Source organism: Haliaeetus leucocephalus, unplaced genomic scaffold (genome assembly GCF_000737465.1).
Source record: "Haliaeetus leucocephalus isolate CR32 unplaced genomic scaffold, Haliaeetus_leucocephalus-4.0 Scaffold773, whole genome shotgun sequence".
NCBI classification, from domain to species: domain Eukaryota; kingdom Metazoa; phylum Chordata; class Aves; order Accipitriformes; family Accipitridae; genus Haliaeetus; species Haliaeetus leucocephalus.
In genome coordinates, this window is record NW_010973209.1 from 5729308 (window position 1) to 5745635 (window position 16328).

At 37.6% G+C, this 16328-nt stretch overlaps 1 protein-coding gene across 4 annotated transcripts in view; it reads left to right on the forward strand.

The window, feature by feature from the left end:
• SIK2 (salt-inducible kinase 2) overlaps positions 1 to 16328 on the forward strand; it is a 63058-nt gene that overhangs the window by 431 nt on the left and 46299 nt on the right. For 3 of the 4 annotated variants that reach the window (XM_010581463.1, XM_010581464.1, XM_010581465.1), the window contains exons 2-3: positions 10172 to 10288; positions 13409 to 13472. In XM_010581463.1, the coding sequence (XP_010579765.1) occupies positions 10172 to 10288; positions 13409 to 13472 (181 nt within the window). Of the gene's footprint in view, positions 1 to 10171; positions 10289 to 13408; positions 13473 to 16328 lie in introns of those variants that run through there. The other variant, XM_010581466.1, reaches the window with a different exon arrangement.

Genomic DNA, 16328 nt, shown 5'->3' on the forward strand with positions numbered 1-16328 from the left:
TGGGGGGCGGGCAGCTGGCCTCGGGGCTGTGGGGCTCCGCTGAGGGTTTATTGGGGGGGACGGCCTGGGTGGCTCGACGGGGGCGTGCAGCAGCGCCCTTGCAGGCTGCTTGCGCCTTTTGTCCCTACCAGCACGGGAGGGAGGCGGGGAGATGTTTTATTGACTTGAGGTGTTGGGCTGCGGGCAGGCCTTGGAGCAGGAGCCCTGGCCGCCGTTCGTGTTTGTTTTCTTGCTTTCATCGTCCCGGCAAGGGCAGCGATAACGGCTCCTGGTGTGGCTGTAGCGGGGTGCCGCTGTGGCTCAGGCCCCAGACGGTGTGTTGCTATCGCAGTAAGGATGCTCGGGGCGGGAGGGGGCAGGGGGCGGGCAGCTGTCGGCTTAGTTCGTGAGGGTAGCCATCAGATAGGGGTAACTCTCTGTTAATAGGGAAGGTTCAAACCTTGCCTTGTGCCTGCTTTCGCATCCTGAACGTTTTACGGCTTCCTGACCTGGACAATACTTGCAGATGAGCAGTCCTTCTATGTCGGTAGTCTGCTTTAGCAAAGGAACTTTTGTGTGTGTGTATCCTGAATTCTTCAATACATCATCCTGCCAGTTAACCAAATTCAACCATTTTTAGCCTCTTTGTTTAACCACCCTGCCACCACTGTATATGTTACCAGGTGATTACTAGCGTGTAGATTGTTAATATCTTCTGGTTTACCTAAAACAAAAACGATTGTAACCCTGTGTGGACAAAATGCGGTCATGTTCACTTTTTAAAAACAGGTATCTGATGAGACCAATGGCTTTGAAAGGTCAGCTTCCTCTTATATTTTCTTCTTGGGTAGTTTTGGTCACTATACCTAGAGGTAAGCTTTTTTGTAAGGTTCTGTTATGGTTGCTTTCATTGTTTACTGAAGAAGAGCTTACAGTGCTGCTCTGTACCAGACAAAAGTAAATAAAATATTGTCTGAAGTACAAGGTAAAAAAACTGAAAAGACCTGCAATTATTCAGGTGCTGTGGTCTTGTGTGGTAAAATCATTCCTTACAGGAATGAAAAGTGCCCTTAGCTTGGACTTAAAAAAAACAAACCTGCAATGCTAACATTGTTCTGGCTGTGCAGTGATAGATGAGCTTTGCATCCCAAGTATTAAAAGAAATTTCTCTTATTGTCTTATTTCTCAAGTTTCATAATAAACTGTTAATTATTTTGAAATCCTTCCTTGCTATTACTGAAGAGCCAAGCAAAGACCTTGCAATGTTAGTGTTCTGTTCCCAAGTTTGATGCCATATGCCAACCTTCTAAACACTTCACTTGATAGTAAGTTGTTTACTTTTTAGTTCTCATTTCTTTGGCAGACTTTGTGATGGGGATGAAAACTTTAATCTTTATTTTTATTTGTAATTTTAGAAAGTGTATTTGTTTCGTATTGTTTAAAATAACAAGGTTACAGGAAACTTAGAGCTTAACAGCTCCCCAGATCTGGTATGATTTTTCCATCTGTGTTCTAAGAAATTGCTGAACTCCGGTGCATTCTAATACAGTCGTGAATTTTTTTAACCAGCTTTCCTTTTCTGAGGAGCCTTGTGTCCAGTCTGAAGCCTTTTTCATCTTCTGCATGATTTTTTACAGCAGACTTGCCTGTGGTGGTGATTTGTGTCAAGGTCTTTTCATTTTTCAGTACACCTACATTGACTTTCTGCAGTAAGAGAATGTTTATCTGGAACTTAATTGCTGAGTTAGTTGCTGGAAGTATTTATGTGGCCTTTGAGGAAGGGGAACCCTATTAAGATTACTCCTAGTGATGTCAGGGGAAGTTAATTCTAGCTAAATACTACTTTGAATAAGCACTTCAAGTTTGGACCATCTCACTTGATTTAGTGTTAGTTCACTATGCACATAAAGTGGAAGTCCTGCTTATTAATGTTTATAGATGGAGGCTGCTCATATTTTAAGCTTGCTCTAAACTGTTGCTGAAACTTCTTGAGTTGCTAATTCCTCAAATTCATCTGTGCCTTTATTAAACTTAGCGTGGAAGGATATTCAGCTTATTAGGTTCTGGAAAGGCTGTACCTGTGTACCATAAGGTCTGTACTGTGGGAAGATCTGCACTGTGTTGCTGTTGAGACTTGCTCAGAAAGCATTTTTAAAAAGGACTATTTCCTTGTCTGAGTTTCTCCTGAATCTCCCTATTTGAACCCTTTAAATTTAGAACCTGTTTGTTGTTGGGCTTTTTCAGCATTGGTACTTTGAAATTGTATTTTATCTGGTTTTGACCTATAAAAATATTTGCCTGTCTGACTAGCCAGTAACTGTCAAGGTAAAAAAAGATGGGATCTTATTACCTTGAAAGGTCAGCACTTGTGGATTATATACAGAATCAATCCTTTTTATGGAAAACCTACATATCAGAATATAAAATTGTAACTTGAGCTGAAAATAGTAAATATAGTTGCCATAAATTGTTAGCAAAGTGTAGGTGAGAATAAAATGAAACCAAGCATGAAGTAGAAGATACACATAGGACAGGGTAGTAGATGGTGTACGCAAATGAACTCAGAAATCATAACTTGAATCCTATATTAATGCAACACTAAAAGTGCATTACTAAATAGTCAGACAGAAAGAAGTGTGAAAGTTAAGAAAAATGGGGGGATTGATATGTCTTTGTAATAGTGGAGGTAGTGCATGACCCTCTTTAATGATAGTCCATACAGGGTGCCCCAGAGTGGGCTACATGGTTGAATGTGACCTTTGCTTTGCTTGTTGTGTGTTTGTTGCCATTTAAGTTAATGACACATGCTTTCCTGCCATGCTAATTTATCCTTTTGCCGAGAAATCCTGTGATCTCAGGGTAACTTTCATTAATGAGGCATGCACAAATAAGCAAAATTTCTCTTCAGAAGGAGAAGAGGAGACTAAGAAAAGAGAACAAAAGTAATTGGAAGCATAAAGTTCAAGAGGATGAATATTTGCTTCTAGTGAAATATGATGATGTGTGAAATAATGAACAGTAGTGAAAAGCTCTTGGAACAGATGAAGGTACTACTTGGAAAAAAGCAATACACTTTAAGGATGAAGGAAAGTCTTTGTGAATAGGCTATGTGTGAAAGTCTTGTTCCCCACCCACCCTCAAAATTCTGTAACTAATACCCCCTAACGATTAGTCATCTGCAGAAGAATACTAGCCATTGCTTCTCAGATGAAAAGGAAACCCTTACAACTAGTATGTCCTACGGTTCCCAGTTATGCTTTTAGCTGTCTGATATGTTACAGGTGGTTTGCACTTTTCTCTGAAAATTACCACCTCCCAATACACGATGTGATACTAGTTTAGTTGCAAGTGCCTGATTGAGTGTGCTTAGGTATGTGTAAAAGTGAATGATATGAGTGGAGACAGCAACTCCCTGTGCTATATAGCACACAGTTTGGGTTAGTGGAGTAATTCAGTGAGAAACTGATGCTGTTGCCAAAAAAAAAAGGAAGACTCAGGTTGCTGATTTAACTGCTTGCAGCTGTGGGCTATCTAGGTCTGTTGCAAGGGGGTGAGAAAGAACATGTATCTGGAGGCAGAGAGTGGGAGCTTGCAGGCAGATCAGGTTGAACATAATATGCTTCACCCTAAGGGAGGTTAATGCCTTTATAAATCTGTGATATCCAAATGCTTTGCTGTTGGAAATTGGAGTTGCTCCAGGTTGCAGGAAGTTGTGTTTGTTAATTTTAATGCAGTTTATCTACTTTTAGGATGTATTGTGTTAACAACTCAAATCTGAATTTCTGTAACCCACATGAAACCTTAAAGCTTGCGCTGACATGGACAAACCTCTTTTTGTATGTTAACTTGTTAGGCCATGTTGGGGGGGGGGGGTGTTTGGGTTTGTTGGGGTTTGTTTTTATTTTTGTTTTGCAAGACTAGTTGGAGAATTAAATTAATAATATAAAAAGTGAAAATTGAAAGCTGGAGTAGCTGAAGGATAGAAGAACTTTCATCTTGTTTGACAAGCATTTCACCTTCACTGCTTGACAGTTTCAATTCCCGGATGTCAGATGAGGATTGAGCAAACTCCGGTTCTCTAGGCTTTTAGTAAAAGCGGGAAAGAAATGTGTGCTATTCCTAATATTTTTAAATGAAAAGGAATCATGGAAGTTGCAAAGATATTTTGGAATATAAGTCTTTAAGCAGAAAACTGGTGACGAGAAGACAAGGGAAGGAACAGGGATTCCCTGTTTTTTGTCATTTGAAGTATTTATTAATACTAATATTGATGTTTGGTTGGGATTTTTTGGTTTGTTGCCTTTTATTTTCCTTAGGAGAAGTGATAACTATTAAAAAAAAAAAGCAAAACTGGAGTCACAAAACTTGTGTAATGTCCTTAGTTTGGTATGTGCCAAATTAGAGTTAGTTTGCTTGTGCTATGGCAATGATTGACCATACTAGAGAAATGAGAATTCATTTCTGTGTGCAGTCAGTCCCTCTGCGTTGTCTTCAAAAGATTAAAGTGATGTTCCAACATATCTTCAAGATGCTAGTAGTTGTTAGCAAGCTGTATATTCAGGAACAAAACACACTTTTCAGATAGGAAGCTGTTCCCTATCTTGAAGCATCTTCTCCACCTTTAAGAATTACTTCCCTTTTTCCTGTCATCATGATACAGCTGAGATATGGACAAAAGTGAGCTGTTGCTATTGAATGCACTGTTCCTTCTCACATAGTTTTGAAGAAGTTCCTGGATTTTAAGTATTTGCAAGTGTTTTTTCTCTAAATTTTCTGTGGCCCTGGCAAGATGCATGAAAACTGAAGATTCAGAATAGACCAAGATATCTAATCTGCATTTGACTGTAGAAGCAGTGGTGCCAGCTGCTACTATGCTGCTTCTCCTATAGAAGCCTGCCACTATGTGCACGTATATAAATATACATGTTGAGAGTCATACAGGGATTGCAAATAGCAAAAGTTTTTCCTTCAAGTAGGCACATACTCTTACTCTCCGTGTTCAAAACCAACTGCTTAATAGTACCAAATAACTCCACATTGTAAGACAAAATATAGTTTGATATAATGTGGTGGGGTTTTTAAACTAAAAACCTATTTAAACTGGAAATATAGCTTGTTCTTCATTGGTTTGCATCTTTCTTGCATCTCTAAGATACTCTTGATTAGGAGAGAGCTGTGCTTAGAATTATTTCAGATATCTGAGAAACCAAACTAATGTGGTTACACAACACACTTTTATGAATATATTAGTGATAGCTGTCAAATGAAAGATCTAGCTAAGTCTTGTTTGTGTTTTTTTGAACAGATTATGGATGTAGCAGCACAAAATACGTCTCTTAACATGATGACAGAGGTAGCAAGTAGGCTGCTGAGACAGTGGCTCATTCTGTAGTGCTCCATAGTGCACTCTAAAAGTGCAATTTGTTCTCCAACATTTGCAGAGTCACATATAACATAATTTTTCTAGCTCCATAGTTGCCTCCAGGAGGTCAGTATTAACTGACTTAATGAACATTTTATGAATGCTGTCATCTATCTGGCGATATCTTCATAAAAACATTTTTATTGCAAGTCCCTGATGCATTGTTGTATCTGAATGCCCAGTGTGTAAACAAAACGGATCTTTTCAGACTCAAAAGCTATAAATGCAGAATACACGTTAGTGTTATAATCTGGGGAGGAAGTGGGTGATTGTATAGACAATACAATGTTACTGTGTGCTTCTGTGGGGTGTTAACCTCTGTGACTTGTTCCAAATCTATGATCACTTTTTAGTTGTGGTATGGGGAGGTAAAGAAATCTTTCAAAACTATTGGAAGAGGATTTTTATGGAGCCATTCTACTCCAAGAAATGTGTGACCTGAAGACTTGTTTTCTTGCTCCCATACTTTCAGAAGAAGGATTTGTTTTCGGTCTTTCAATGCTCTTTGGGAATTGTATTTCTAAATGTGTGCAGCAAGGAAATGGGATAGGAAACTTCTGGAAAAGGAAGAAAGTAAGAAACATTGGAACATGAGGCACTGTTCTTGACCAGAAAGTGTGGTGAAGGTTATATCAGGATTTGTAGCCATGCCTCCCAAACTTATGAGACCCATTCTTTTTTTATTGTTTGTTGTTTTTTTTTTTAAATGCTTCTTTCCTCTAATGAAATCTTATTGATTGTCGCTCAGGAAATAAGATCTGTTCAAGGATTTTAACCATGTAAAGATGAAAAATGTCTTCTGCACGTTTTTATTTTATATAAAATTACTTGCTTTTTAGTAACTGAAGTCATTGTATAGTTGCATAGTCTTATTAACCTTGGAAAACATAAAACTACAGTAGGCACTGATTATTAAGAAATTGAAGTGGAAATGGAAGATTTAATCTTTAAAACTGAAGAAGGACAAATGAGTTATCTAGGTTTTTCTAGGGAAGTGGATACTTCTGTTATCTGGGAAAACAAAGTTAAAGCCTGATTTTTTTTTTTTTTTTTTTGGAACTCTTTGTGGGTGATAGAAGCTGGGAACTGCAGTGTTCAGAATAATGCCTGATATCTCTGGAGAAGGTTGACAGCATAGACACTTGTGGATAGGTTTGGAAGTGGCAACAGTCTGTATTTGAAATATTTGTACTTTCAGTAAAAGGAATACTCAAAATTTAAGAGCAAACTGTGGAAGTGCCAAGCTATACTGCAGAAAACACCAAGAGTCAGTGTACTTGTAAAGCTACATTTTTCACTGGGATAAGGTGATGGGAATAAAGCTCCATTGGAAAAAGTAGCACTAGCAAGTGATACAGTTGCAGAATTCTCCCCCTCCCCACTAGGAGGGGGTCAGAAGTATAGAAGAAGGAAGTATAAATATTTGTGCTAATCAAACTGATGCTAGAGTGATGGATAGACAAAGATTCAGCATGAGCCCCAGAGAGCAGGCTGCTGTTGTGTTTTTTGGTTGGGTTGTTTTTTTTCAAATTGTCCAAACCCCCCTTTATTTATTGCTTTGCTGCAATTTCACTTGTTTGGTGTTGGGTTTTTTTCTCCTCTTCTATGCTATACCTAACCTCTTTTCTTTGAAGTCCTGTATAGCTTTGCTTTTATTAGCTTTTCTGTACTGCAGACATTTCCTATGTGCAAGAAGAATAAATAGGAGAAAGTTACTGGGTTGGGGGTTTTTTTTGCTTGCATTTGAAGAGAGCTTCATAAAACACCTACCTATGGAGAGAAAATGCACCATAAAGTGAAATTAAATGAACCAGGGACAGGGAGGGAGGCAGTCTTAAAAGTTGCAAGTGATGGAACTTTTCAGTAAAGCTTCTACACTGTGTTGTCTATGTGAAGAAAGAAGCTACTGTAAATACCTCCAGTTACTGAGAGGCTGATGCTGTCTGTGTAAATTGCTATTCTAATTAGATTGCCATTAAATTTTGAATTAAAAAAAAATGCAGCAGGATTTTTTTGCATTGCTCTAGATTAATGAAGGAGGCATTTAGGCTTTCCTGAACACATTTTCTGTCCAAGATTGGAGATACTTTGTTGCTTGACTGAAAGATGTATTACCATTTTGTGATAGGAATGCAAGATTGCTACAGTTTAATATCTTCATTGGTTTGTAAATTAAAAAGTGGGCTCTCTTCCTCCTAAATCTGGAGGTCACCCAAATAATGGGTATAAACTGGGACAGATGGGGAGAATGTCTTGTGTCTCTGGTTGATTCCAGAGAGACAGTACAAAATAAATTAGAGGAAGGGGAGAAATGTGATGCATGGGTTGTTTTTAATAAGTATTTCCTGATGTATAAGAATTTGGTCTGGCTTTTGTGGCTTGGTTTGATTACTTTGACATTTTGTAACTTTCTAGTGAGGTGATTTCTTCTTAGGCTAATAAATTGTGCCTGCAAAAAATAAATAATAACCAGAAGTCATTTTATTAGGTGTGATCTTAAATTAGGCCAGGGAGACTTAAAGGTATGATTTTTGTGTGTTGCTTTTTCTTAAAGCTGTGTGAATGATTGTTTGCATCCTCTGTGGCCACATGGCATATAATCAGACCAAATAAGGAAGCAGCTTGCTGTTCTGTCTTTGTAAGTGAAAGGGGACCTGCTGAGAGAATAAGCAATTGCTGTAGGGAATAGTCAAAGGGAGTGCAAATCTGGCAAGACCAAGTGGGAAGTATGCATTTGGATAGTCCAGCCCCACGCATGTTACTGTTCTTCTTTTGCCTGTCCTTTATTTCTTGCATGTGTGAAGCCAGGCCTTTGTTACCAAGTTTTGTACATACACTGAGTTTAAGACAGCAAATTAATACTGTAGTTGGAAGGAATGGGAATAGGATGAGGGGGTAACAGATAGGAGCAGAAGCAGGTGATACACATGTTTTATTTGCATAGGTTAGTGTCTTCATAGTCAAAAGACAAACTTTCAAAGGGAGACGTGTAATCTTTTAGGACCTGCCATCCTGAGCATCACTGTTCTTGTATGCTTCTCAGTGTGCAATGTAGTGTAATGTGAAAGAGGGCAGAGTAGATGGGTTATGAAGAGTGCTTTAAGTACAAATAGCTATCAGAAGACAACAGGCGGAAGCATGTTTTGAAAAGATCAGGCATCAGGATCCCCTAAATTGCTGTATGTTATATTAGGATAGAAGAAAGTTGGTGACAGCTGGGGAGGAGGGCAGTGTGGAGTGGTTGAATACCATTTTAGGTAGCACTTCTTCCAAAGTGTCCACTGTAATGTTTTGAAGAATAAAGGCTATGGAGCAATTCATGATTAATGGCGAAAATGTTTTGGGATGTGAACCTTTTTTCTTGTTTTCTGTCTAATGGCTGTATATATTGTTATTCTTATAAATGTGTATTGGGTTTTGATAAATCTAGTTTCGGTGAGTTCTATGTTAATTGGACACTGTTTAAAAAAAAAAAACCCTCACACCTGTCTTTTGAAAAAAGTTTCTTAAAATTGTCTGTTTGCTTTGGAAAATAGTCTTGTTCTGCTTCAGCTAAAAGTGCATCCTGCATCTTAAAAACAAAACTAGCTTTTCACTGGTTACAAGGCTAGATCAGTTTATTCATTCACAGCAGAATCTTATTTTTCTGTTGGTTGGGGAAGACAAGTGACTTTTGAAGAGGTTATCAAGCAAAAGCATACTGAAATGAAGTCAATAGATAGTTAATTCTGAATTCAGGTGGCTCCATAATCAGCCTTACTGGAGATAATGAGGTTTACCTCCTGTGGATTTTTGTCTCCTGCATAACAGCTGTCTCCTATAGTTCAATAATTTGTGAAATGCAGTTATAATTGGAAGCATTTGTGTGACTTAACATTGTTTGCTACTGTTTCAGCATTAATAATGTGATAGGGTGAATAAACACCATTTATATATTCAGTACTCTTTAATATTGTTATCCTTTGCATGGTTATAGCAGCTATATTTTGATTTCTTCTCAGTTTAAATTTTTTTTAAATGCCTTCTGTTTTGAAATTTTTAGTCTCCTAGGCATGTGTAGTTGTAGTTACCTGTAATTCACTTTGCAGGTACTGGCTAAAAACAAGGTCAATAGGACAAAGATCTGTTTTCTAAACTAATTGAGATCTGTTTGTGAGGTTTGACTGACAAACATATCTGTACAGAGTTTTTCCCCTGAATGGATGAACTGCAGATGTCCTTATGTAGTAGTGTATTAATTACAGTTAAAATAAGCATGTAACAGTTGGAACTACATGGATCCACCATGTTTCGATTATTTGTGTTGAGCCAATGGTTTTTCTTTTAAGATACCATTTTGCATTTGTGGGATTCAAATTGGCTACCTTGACTCCAGAAATGGACACCACTAGGCTTTTTAAGAAGATTTTTGTCTTTACAACACTGGTCCATAAAGGGTCCTCAGTTGTTTCCACCTGCTACTGATATAAGAGTATTCTGTACCTGGGCTCATTGGAGCACTGGCCTCCATCACATGTTCTGTGTCTTCCATTTCTTGTAAAACTTTTTTTTTCTGACATGCTGATGTAGGCGATAGTCCTGCAGCCACTTAGTGGGACTGCTGATATGTTTAATATTGTGCTGCTGTATTTTTAAGTGGGAGATGTGTATTTCTGAGCTAGAAGAAAGCCCCCAGTTACCTGGGGTTGCATTATTCCCTTTATAATGAGGGAAAAACTAATGAGGAAAATGTTGGGGAGTTTTAATGTCACTTTTGCTATTTGTCTGCAGGTGGCAATAAAAATCATTGATAAATCTCAGCTGGATGCTGTGAATCTGGAGAAGATCTACCGAGAAGTGCAGATAATGAAAATGCTTGATCATCCACACATTATAAAGCTCTACCAGGTATGGTTAGTGGTGATTTTTTTTTTCCATTCTCCCCCTCTTTTGCTCCTGTATGAAGAGTTCGTGCTATACCAGTGACTTCTGGCAGATCACCAGTCTGTGACAAACTTAGCTTTTCTGGAATTGATTTGCATTGGATAAGTGTTTAACTTTTTTGTAAGTACATCAGTTGTGGTCTTTTTAATTCTATGGTACCAGTTAGACTGGCCATGTTAGATACTCAAGTGTACCTGAAATCTGCTGAAAATACACAGAAGGTTGTAAATTTTATGTTGGTGAAAGAGCTGAGTTGGAAATACCTGTTAATGAGACTTTACTGTCTGTTACTAGACAAGGTACTATGTAAGCTAGAACAAGGTAGGAATATTCAGCACAATGTGTTTATAGTGAGTACTAGCTGGGAGGATCTGTGTGGATATAGTGGTTTTCTTTAGTCGAGTCTTGGCTCAGAGTGCAGATTGAGCAGTACTTGCAGCCTTTTTGTATCCAAAGATAAGACATGAGGATACGTAAATCCAGATTCTGCAGATGTGCTTGTGATGTAAATGCATGCATCCAGCAAGAGCTTCCAAAACACTTTATCTTGCAGTGCATTTACTAGGAGATGGATAACTAGTTCTTTGGATTTTTTTTTTTGTTGGAATCTTGCTTTTCACTTCTGTTGTGGATATGGACTATTTGATATTTATCTTAAAGTGAATTATGTGTGTGGTGGAATTGAATGCATCCCTTTATAACATACAGGATGAATAATTATGGTACAACAACGTGTATTTACGTAAGAGATAAACCTGTACTTGTGATAATGCAGACAATGAAAACTTCTGAAGGTTTTTAGTTGTGACGTTTTTTAGTGTGCATAGTTTGTATAGTAAAATATAGATTTGTTTTATATTGTTTCTCTTCTGTTTCATTTTCTGTTCCTGCTAGCATATGGTAAAATGTTTGAGGCTGCTGGCATTTCTGCTTGTTAGCTCTTGCTTTTAAGGCTTTCCTGAGAATATTCCCTTTGGGGTCTGTTCTGTTTCACAAATCACATGGTGCTTCTGAGGTACTCTCTTGCTTGTTTCAAATAAACCTAGCTCAACAAACAAATGAAGATGTGTGCATGCTAAAACCAAACTTTGAATTTAAGTTCATCTGATGATGTCTGTAAAGGCAATGTGAGCATAAGGACTTGGACTTATGGTGTTGGAGTTGTTCTACTGAATAAAGATTAAGATCCTGGTTTAGACTTGTTTAGCTTTAATTTCATCTTATGGGGAAGAGACTGGTACTTCCTCTTTAAAATATTGAGTAGAGGTGGACCTTAGGGAGTTAAATTTCTAACTAGCTTGAGTAGTATCTACCACAGTTCCTTCTGAATGAATGACAAAACACAAAAATGGTAGAGGAGAGTCTGAGAGTAGTTAAGTTTGAAGATCAGCAAGATCACTTGAAGAGAAGGGTAATTGTTATGTAGTGCTTACCCCTTTACTATTAAGGGGTTGGCTTGTTAGGAATGCATTTGGTAGATCAGTGAGTTTATTTTTAAAATAGCCTTCAATCAAATTGTCTCACTAGTTTGCTTGTAAAACGTGCTCATCATTGTACTGTGTCCACACTACAAGTTTCTGAATTGTCTCATGTCAAGGAACTACTGAGGGTTGTCAAAGTTAGGTAATGAAGCTAACAAACTTGGCTTGATTAAGAATGGTTCCATATATATGTAATCCACAGGCTGTTGCAGCTTCTTGTCTCCAAATGTTGGTTTAAAACAGTTTTTCCAAACTGTTTTGCCTTCCAGATACAGACATTTCAGTCATAATATGCTCAGCTGTTGTAGAATTCAGCAAGGGTACAGGAGAGACTGAAGAACTGCCATCTTGTTCTGTCTGCTGGCTTGTCAGTTTTTTAGTAATTCTGCTGTTTTTATAACTGTGTATCTTTCAGGATTTGTCTTTTTAAGCATTCCTCTAAGAAGACTTTATTTGTGAGCAGTCTTCTAGTACTTTCAAGCATGTGCGTAAATAAAATGTAAAAATCACATTCAAGAAGGTCTCGACCACAGACAGCTCAGGCTGAACTATTTTACTGTGGTTGTTGAAATAGGCCCAAAATGTGTTGGGTGTTTGATATTGTTGGATTGTACTGACAGGGAGTCCTAAATGACTTTTTTATTTTGAAGTAGAGGACTTTTCACTTTCAGTGTATCTTTTGATTATGCTATTTGTACAATGCATTCCTGAGTAGCTATTTAAGCAATTGAGGAGTAGATCATTAGGAAGAAAGCTGTAAGATAAGTGAGTGCCTTCTCCCAAGTTATGTCATGGAAGTATGGAATTCTGAGTTGTTGGGTGAAACCTTTCTCTTCAAGGCCATCAACAACTGTTCATGGAAAAGTTTTGAAGTATTCCCCTTACCTTCTTGTTTTCCTGTTTATCTCTCTCTGTTCCTTCCAGCCTCCCACATTTTTGAATTGTGAATAGTCTGTTCTTGTAATAGGAAGGCTGGAAGTTACCAGAAGAGAAAGTAGATGCTTAAAGTTTGGGTTTTTCTTCCTTCCTCCCACCAGAGGATGTGATAGTTCTGTAGCTGTACTCTCTGATTGTACAATGGGATCCTGTGATGTGGTGCTTTTACCTGAATTTTGCCAGGTTTTAAGACTGCTCATTTGTGTTTTTTTCTTTTTTTTTTCCTTCTATAACTAGAGAACAGTTGGTAACAAAGGTCAGTATTATCCCCAGTCTTCTTTCCCAAGCACCAGCCATTAGCATGTTAGAAAAGTTGAGCAAGGGAATTACTTCAGGCTGATTCCTTAAAGGAAAGTCTTTAAACTAGCTGCTGAGGATACTATCATTTTGTGTTAGTCACTTGTGGCTGAGAATCCTGTCCACCACCTCCTCTGTACACTGGCTTTATGGAGTATTTAAAGCTTATCCTTGTGCTTAGCATGCAAATGCTCCCCTTGAAATTGTTGAGGTAACTTGAAAAAACAAAATGAAAGATTGTGACAACTGTTTGTGCAAGGCAAAGACTTTCACATCTTTACCAGAGAAGAACAATGAAAATAAGTATCCATTTGGGTGTTTGCTTTTTGCTCTTCCCAAACAATCTCATGTGCGATTTCTCCATCAACAGGTGATGGAGACCAAAAGCATGTTGTACCTTGTGACAGAATTTGCCAAAAATGGAGAAATTTTCGGTAAGCAAGAGAATATTTTCATGTTCAACATTTTAATGTTAACTTCCAAAGTTTGTCAATTGTATATATCTTGCCCAAGGATCCCTTTTACTGTAGTATGTCACTTTCCTTTATTTTTCAAGAAGTGTGTGATAACTGTCAGTTTCTCATTTTAGAGCTAAGAACTTCAGGGAAAACTGTTACAGTGTACACTAGTGTAAGAAAAAAGTTAAAAATTACTGATGTTCCTTTAGCAGAAGACATAGCTTATTAAACAGAACAGTGCAGGATAAACACTCAGCTGACAGAATTACCAGGTTTTCAGTATTGAGTTGAGATGAAAAATACATTTAAATGTTCAACCTGATAATGACCAGTGGCCCAAACTATTTCAGGTAAACTTAACTATCTGTTTCTTGTGGAGTTATGTACTGATTTATCAGACATGATTTTTAATACGTTTTCAGGAAGAACATGGTGAGCAGGAGGGAGTGTCAGGGTGACTTGGAGTAACACTTGTAATAAAAAAATTTAGGTTGTCTGTGTTGACCTGCATGATGGTCAAATTCACATTAATTCTTGTTCTTTGGCTCAAACTCATCACTCAAGCAGGACTTCAGTGTTAAACCTATGTGAAATACAGAATTTTTTTAGTTGTAATACTTGACAATGCAACTTTTTTGTTTTGTAATGCTCAGCTTGGACTACAACAGAGATCTCATTCTAGTATTGAAGGCAATTCCTGCACACTCTCTCCCTTCTTGATTGTGGTAATGGGCACAGTAAAAAAATCTTCTACATGGATGTAACACAGACCTGGTTATGGCAGCCAGGTTGTAGCCTTTGACCTTTCCTTCAGTGTAGCTTGAATAACTGTCATAACTCTTAAAAAAAAAACAGCTTATGGCATCTGCTATGCCATTATCGGTTGTCTCTAGGGCGTTTTATCTTCTGTGATTGTACTGTGCATACATGTCCCAACTTTTATTGTTTGAGATTTTTCTAAGCTTCAAGGAGGGACAAGCTGAATTTTTTTCCAGAACTACCTATATATAGCAGTGCTCCTTTTTAGGCCACAAAGAAGAAACACATGAAATGTGACACTAAGTAGTTAAATGCATTTCATTTTGATCTGTGTTAGTGCCTTCAACTTAACTAAGCTGTCTTAGTGATCAAAGTAAAAATGCTTTTTTCAGCTCCTGCACATGCAACAAAAAATTTGGGTAAGCCTGTGGTTTTCTGACCAAAGACAAGCTTGCTATTCGTAAACTTGTTTGAAATGGTTGACAACCTGCAGAATAGCAAGACAATGTTCTAATAAGGCTGGGATAATAAAATACCAAGAATGTTATATACCATTGCTGGGTACAGCATGTTAGCATAGGTCTATTTTGGGGTCTAGTAACCTTTGAATATCTTGTGCATTTCTCAGGAATGTGGGTTTGGTTGTTTTGGTTTGGCTTTTTGAGTTGTGTTTTTCTCTGAAGGAACAGCATTATTTGCTTTACAGTGATTACCATCTGGAAACACTGAATAAGAAAGGGGATTCTGTTTTTCTCACGTTCTAAGCTGCTGTTCTCAAACCAGTGCTAATCTTGAAGCCAAGCCATGAGTTGCAGACTGGCCTACAAATTTTTTTCTTTTTTCTTCTGAAATCTTTCCATTCATCTCGTTACTTGCCTTGGGAGCTACAACATTGGAGGTTGTTTATATTTCAAGATTTGTATGCAGACTTACATGAGTGATTAGTATAAGCCAAAAATCTATCTAAAAATTACCTTTGTACCTACATCAAGTTAAGTTTTTTGTATTTAGCGTAGTTTTAAGGTTTCATATATGAAATGTTCTCAGTATTCAGTCAAGATTCTATAACTATTAAGTTGCATTTACATGACCAGAACTTTTTTTTGCTGCTGCTTTATGTGAGAAAGTGAGGTGGTCATAGGGAAAAACAAATTAACAGAAGGCAAAAAAAATAAAACTTTAGTCAGCGTGGCTAAAGTTTCTAGACATAATTTGGATGGTGACTCCTTTTGCCTTCTTATTTGTCTTGGCTTTAATGTGTATCATTTCTTGTAAAACTTTGACTTAAACTCTTAGCTCATTCTGAAGAAGCAAATCCTTCTGGGCTCTGAGACTTTCCATGTTTGCAGATCCTTTAATGTATGTTTCTGACAGTTTAGCTAATTCTCTTAGACCTTGTGTTTTCATGAAAATAATTAAGGAGTCTTTCTGGGTCCATTATTAGAGACTTAGTATTTCTGTACAGGTTTTTTCTAAATTAATAATTTTTTTCTGATTTATTGGAATTTCTCAGTGTGGCTTTTGCAATTAAGGATGGGTTATTCTGCTGTTGTTGTATGTATTTGCCACTATTAGATGTTTTTGGAGAAAGAAGAAGAAACAAGGTAATGGCAGAAACATGTTAGAATTGGGGGGGGGAGGTTCTCAAAGTGCACTATGATAGCAAGTGCGAGGTGAAGCGCAAATGGTTGCTGTCTAGCAATATGTAGCAAATTTTAAGTTTGAATGGTACCCAGGACAATGGGTTTATTTTCCATGAATGAGTCTAGCATGTCCTAGTAGAGTAACAGAAGAAAGGAATAGAAAAATAGCAGAAATATTCTCAAAGGTAAAGAAAATCTTTTTAGCTGAATGAAGTATTTAATGCATAGCAGGTACTGTTGCTTTGTTTAGGAACTGGACTAGGGTGTTGAAGTAACAACCTTTCTTGTTTAATAAAAACTAATTTCATGAGTTTTATGCTTGACATCCAGGCACTTAGAGTTTTCACATGCATTTTAGATGTGATACCAAAATTGGAGTTGCTGCAAAGGTTTCTCTGAAACTGTCAGTCAACATCACCAGGCAGAATGA